Raw genomic sequence first — 6,000 nt, 5'->3', positions numbered from 1 at the left:
CAGTCATGTCATGTTTTAGTTGTTTCTGATACTAAACATATGGTGGTACCTCACCTTCTTCTCATCATTATTCTTTTCAGTCTTGCTTCCTTCAGTTTTGAGGTGGCTGCCATATTTTTGCCTGTTGGTAATGAATGGATAAATTCTTTAGCATCAGCCTGTTACACAAAGGCTATCTTTCCTACTGGTCGCAGATGGCGGGAAGTGATTTTATTGATTTGTTAGTACTTAGCTAGAAGGATTACATCTAGCAGTAATAACGTGGCCAGGCCCTGGGACAAATCACCACATGAGTTAGCGGAGGGTCTGTGTCTTTAACTGAGTGTGACATTATGGTATTTACCAGCCCTTCATAGTGCTTTGCTTATTAACACCACTTTAATCTCTTCTGAGCCATCTGTCGGTCATTCAAGTTTCAGTTCCCTTCATGTGCTGGAAGAGTTGAGAGACTTCACTTTCTGAGCTGAACTTGGACATTACTACTTGAAAGTTCTGGTGGTCATAGTAGTGCTTACTATTTTTTTCTTTTTAATTTGTGTTATCAGATTGTGTCCTGCAGAAAATCTCTTGGGGGGACACAAGCAGATGGCCACAGTAATTCCTCTCAAATTCAATGGGTCACGAAGGTTCATAGTTCTGAGAATTTGCATGAGAGGTATTAGTGTGGCTGGCTGAAAGCTGGTCCCTCTCCCTATTCCAAACCCAGCAAGCTTGGCAGCAAGAAACATTGAACACTGCCAGCATAGATTTTTTTTGCTTTGGTTCGCGCCCATCAGATGATCTCTCTAGAAACCAGCGCTGTTTCCATGCTGTGACCTCGGCAGAAGCGTGACTGGAGAGGTCTTAAGTGTCAGCGTGTGGCAGTGGTAGTTCACATTTTATTTGAAAGTGCAGTTTTTTCTATATTTCAGCTTTGCATGTCTAAGTAGCCTGAACAATTTCATTCACTGACGGGCACGCGTTTGAGCAAGGGACCTTTCAGACCTATAGGCATGAGTTTCTGGCCAGCGGATTACATGCAGGTGATCTCCTGTAGAGAAGGGCTGTTGTGGTCATTACCAGCTCCCCAAAATCAAGTTGCTCAGAGCTGGTAGATCAGAAATCGATAGGGAAGCTGTCTCTGTCTGGAAGTGACATTTTGTTTCATTGTGCGCTACTCCCTCAGTTGAACAGTCGGCACTGTGGCACGTTTCATGGCCAGTTTTGGTGGGTCACAGCGGTGAAAAAAGTGGGTCCGATTGACGAGGAGAGTGAAGAGCACTCGCCACCCCCATGGGAAGTGCGGGGAGACCATGGCATGGGTGCCACTGACTGGGTGTAAGAAGCATATTGAGGAAAGTGGGACCCCAAGGAAGGGTCGGTCGCGTGGTGACAGTGCTGGCCCAAGGCACGGGGGCTGCAGCTGGAGCTGAAGTCCCAGGGGCCGAGGAGCGAGCACGGCCCACGCCCGAGGGAGCGGCGACAGCACCGGGAGCCCAGGGCTTCCTCGGTGCCTTAGGCCAGCCCGCAGCAAGCCCGCAGCACGGCTCTCCAGCCGCTGCCCCCTTCCGAGGGGTGGCCCCTGCCTCGGGCGAGACGGCAGTCCTGGCGGGGACTCAGGCGAGCTCCCGGCCACGACCTGCGGTGCGGAAACCTTGAGGAGGACGCGAGGAGGGCGGCAGCGCCGGAGCCAACGCCGTGACCGTGCGGCCGCGGGACGAGCGAGGGGGGCGGCGGGGAGAGGCGCGGCCGGCCCGGGTCCTCGGCACGGGCAGAGACAGGGGCAGGCAGCGCTGCCGCCCGTGAGGCAGCGACGGCGCGCCTCGGACTCCGCCTCACCGGCACCGAACTCCCCCTCCCGCCTCCCAGCGCCAGGCTCGCAGCGGCGGAGCATTTCGGCGGCGGCGGCAGCACCCGCCCTTCCCGGCCGGCCCGCGGCGCGCACCGCCCCCCCCGCTCCCGCACGCAGCCCGCCAGCGGCGATCGGGAGCCCTCCGCGCCACGGCCCCCCCGCCCCGCACGCCCACCGCCGGGAGGATGGGCTGCGGGCGGCGGCACGGCAGCTCCCGAGCTCGCTGAAGCCGCGGAAACAAAGGGAGCAAGCAGCAGCAGCCGGGCCGGGGTGGATGCAAGCAACCATGAAAGGCTGGGTCTCCGCCTCCTCCGCTGCTGCCAGAGAGCTGCCGGCTGCTGCTGCTCGGAGGACTACACTGTGAAGGGGGCGGAGGAGAGGCTGGCTTGGTTTGCCGTGCAAAGGTAGAAGGTGTACGGGAGAAGCGGAAAGAAAATGTCTTCTTCGGTGGGGCCCCGCGGCCCTCGCCCGCCCACGGTGCCCCCCCCGATGCAGGAGCTGCCCGACCTGAGCCACCTGACAGAGGAGGAGAGGAACATTATCATGGCAGTGATGGACCGGCAGAAAGAAGAGGAAGAGAAAGAAGAGGCCATGCTCAAGTAAGCAGACGCCAGTCATTCATTCATTCAGGCACTCATTCATGCGATCGCCGGCGGGCGGGAGCGGGCGCTGCCACAGCGGGAGCCGGCCGGTGCCCGGGGCCGGCCGGCTTCGCCCTGCTCGGCGGGCCGCCCCGCAGGGACACCCCATCGGGGCTGGCGCTGCCGAGCCCCCGTCCCGCTCCGCTCCCGACACATAACTTCCTCCTCCCCGGCCGTCCTCCCCCACCCCGGGCAGCTCCTCCCGAGGCAGAGCTGCCGGGGCAGCCCGGCACGGCGGGACGCAGCGGGACGGCGGCCCTCCCCGCCCCGAGGGAGCCAGTGGCGGAGGGCGGGCGAAGGGGCGGGCGGAAGCCCCGACATGGGGGTGAGGGGCGAGGTGGGATTCCTTTGGGGTCCCCAAAACCCCGCCTCTCTCAGGAGGGGCCGCTGGGTGGGGTTTCCCTGCGTGCGGGAGCCTCCGCGGCTGCCGTGCTGCCCCCGCCTGGCGCGGCCTCCGCTGCCGCCCGCCGCGGGGCTGAGGCGGCTGCCTCCAACCACCGCCCTGCTCCCCCCACAACCGCCGCCCCGCGCCCCCAACGGCCGCCCCCGGCCCGCCCGTCGCCTGCTCCCCGGAGGGCAGCGGCTGGGAGGCAGCTCGCTGTGGGGCCAGCAGGGCGTTCGTAATGAGGAAATAAATGCAATTAGTCGCGCAGCTCGTTACAGAGGGGAAGCGTGCGTGCGTGCTGGCGGGACGGAGCGGGAGTGGGTTTATCCCGCTGCCGGCGGCACGGCGAGGGGTGCGGGGAGCGCAGGGTGTGGGTAGGTGCCATGTTTGGAAACCAGGTCCCCACAGCTTCTTTTGAACCTTTTCTCCCTCATCCGCCCCACATCCTTGCCGGCAGCGCATGTGACCACATTTTGTAGCCTCCTCCGTCAATAGGAGGCTTCAAACGTAACGTTACCAAATTGCCTGCTGTGAGTGATGAGAATAAACAGATTGAAGCTGTGGCCTGTGGAGCAGAATCAGGGTTTCTCCTCTTCTGACTACCCGTCAGGCCTGTTCGCTCTGGAGGGGAAACGGTAGGAGAGGTGACTGGAATATGTGCAAACCTCTGACGTTACCCGGACCCTCCCTACCACGGGAGGTGTATCCTTACCTCACTCTCTTCTGGTTGCATACACCTGTGCTGGAAGGGATGCTCTGAAGATGTGACGTGATCTGGGTATTTCTTTTGGCAGCATCGGAAATACCCACTTGAGTGATGCGGGTGCCAGCTCTTCCCTGTGGCTTTCTCTGACCGATGGAGAGACCAAATCCCCGCAGGTTCCCGACTTCGGCCCCGCACGCTGTGCATGGTGAAGCTGGGACAGCGATTCAGTATATTGCTGTCTCTGTCCCCTCCCATCGGTGCTTGGCTCTGAATTTTTACAGGGGCTACTAGAGGTGATTGCAACGGCGGGTACCGAGGCCCAGCTGCTAGCGTTACGTATTGCTGAGGAGAGGGTCTCGGGGTGGGAGCGTGGTATTTGGATCTCAGTCCGAGATGAAGAGTTCAGTTTGCTGTTGCTGTCCGTTACGCTTGGGGTGTGGCTGGTCTTGGAGGTGGGCTGGTTGAAACGAGAAATTTTTTGTAAAAATGCCTTGTATTAATGTGGGGAAATGTAAGTGAAGGATCCCTCCTCAGTTTCTATTTATCAGAAGAAAATTAAATAAAGGAGTAGCTGAAAGGTTCTAAACTACATTTATCCTTCTCCCATTCCTTGTCCTCCAGCACAGCTTCTTCCCTATAAATATTTAGCTTTTATTCTGTGAAGAAGATTACTCGTTCTGTGATGATGTTGGAGAGCAATACTATAAATCTTACAGTCACTGCGAGAATGAACTTTTGTTGGTAGAGATGGTAATTTCTCAGCCCTATTCTTGTTAACATGGGGTAGAGGATAAATTTTCCTCCTTTTTTTTTTCCCCATTTTTTTTCTTCCGCTGTTCTTTTGCATTGGCATTTCTGAATTCTGGACTGATGCTTCCTTTTCCTGTGAGATTATGGGAATCTCCAGCAGTTTTACTAAATGAATTTAGGACACTTTAAATACAATTTTTGGAAGAGGTAAAAAATTGTGCTTTGTGAATTCAACTTGAAACTACTTTATATTATCTTCAAAGGTTTGTGATACCCAAAGTTAAAAGTTTATTTCTTTACAACAGTTCTTTCAAATTATAACAGTCTAGGCTCTCCATTGGCATGAGAAATTGTGATTTAAAATAGATTTTTTTCTTTAAAGAGCCAGAAATTAATAGAAAATACATTGGGAAATTTACAAACCTGTGTACTCACTTTAGCTACATCGTTGGTTTTCAAAAATTAGGTCACAGCAAATAGTTTTCATATGGATTATGATTCGACTCTTACAGACAGCCACTAGATTTTCTGAGATCATTTGCCTTTTCTGTATGCTGAGCACTTACTTCCTTTTTGGGACAAGAGTTTGAGACACATCTTTCCAGAGAGTAACCCTTATAAGATTGGATTTTGAGACAAGAATTTACTTCTATAATTTTGTAGAGGTTTGTTACAAATATGCCGTGGTGCCATCCAGATGACACAGCTGTATTATAAAAGTCACATATCATCACCATCCCTTCCTACTATCTTCAGTAAAAGTTCTTCTGATTGTCCAAATGTCTCAGCAAAACAGCCACCAGTTTGCATTTAAAACCACCTGGTGGAGAAGTGTTTCTGTCTGTAACACCCACATGCAAATCTGTCATGTCCCCTGGAAGTGAAGCTGATCTGTGTCGCAAACGAGGCTACCTTCAATCCTGGGCCAGTTGGAGGCCGCATACGTGCTGTCTCCTGAAACATAAGGGCTAAAAAGGGTGCAGCATTTCTCTCCTGTTCTGGATGTCTTGATAGCGATGAAAGTTTCTAAAACAGTACTTGTAATTTTCCTTTCCAGCACTCCACATGGCAGAAAACTGTAGGAAGAATTATTGGCTAAACTACTGTATTATTCACATGATGATGATAAAATTGTGGATCCAAGGGAATTTGAGGTGTTTCTGTGAGTAGACTACATGGATTTCAGGAGAAGTGAAAGAGATTAGGGTCATCGGTATAAAGGCTGTGTCCCTCTCCTCCGGGTCTGTACCTCTCTGTCGTCTTGAGCCTTGTTTCTCACTCTGAGCTAAAAGCCTTCTTGTAAAACCTCTCTGCCAGTTCATGCTGACATCGGCACGTACTGCAGCGTGCCAGCCTGGGAGCAGGGCGCTGTTACAGGGAGCAGGACTATGGACAATGTAACACTTTCTCTGCTTGCTCTGGAGAAAGGCAGAAATGCGTGCTTTGGTTTGAAACCACCTGCTCGTGTCTTTCCAGGAACTTGCTCTGTCTGGCAGTTTGTTGGCCCACTGAGTTTCCTTCAGTAGTCTGGGGCTAACAGAGCTTGTCACACCCTTAGGATAAAGGCATGCAACTTGTACTGGCCTCGGTGACTTTCTAGGTATACCTGGTCAGTGGCAGAGACCTCGTCCTCCCCTCACCCTTCCAAGATCAGGTTTCAAACCACTGTGTGTGGTGTTTGTGGAAG

General features: G+C 53.8%; 1 protein-coding gene across 4 annotated transcripts in view; it reads left to right on the top strand.

The window, feature by feature from the left end:
* Window positions 1-2,266: 2,266 nt before the first annotated feature.
* RIMS1 (regulating synaptic membrane exocytosis 1) overlaps window positions 2,267-6,000 on the top strand; it is a 337,498-nt gene continuing 333,764 nt past the window's right edge. For all 4 annotated transcript variants that reach the window (XM_059835908.1, XM_059835905.1, XM_059835904.1 and 1 more), the window contains exon 1: window positions 2,267-2,430. In XM_059835908.1, the coding sequence (XP_059691891.1) occupies window positions 2,267-2,430 (164 nt within the window). The remainder of the gene's footprint in view (window positions 2,431-6,000) is intronic.

The sequence above is a fragment of the Gavia stellata genome, chromosome 2, assembly GCF_030936135.1.
Source record: "Gavia stellata isolate bGavSte3 chromosome 2, bGavSte3.hap2, whole genome shotgun sequence".
Taxonomy (NCBI): Eukaryota; Metazoa; Chordata; class Aves; order Gaviiformes; family Gaviidae; genus Gavia; species Gavia stellata.
Note: the sequence above shows the minus strand (reverse complement) of the source record. Positions and strands in the feature narration are given on the sequence as shown.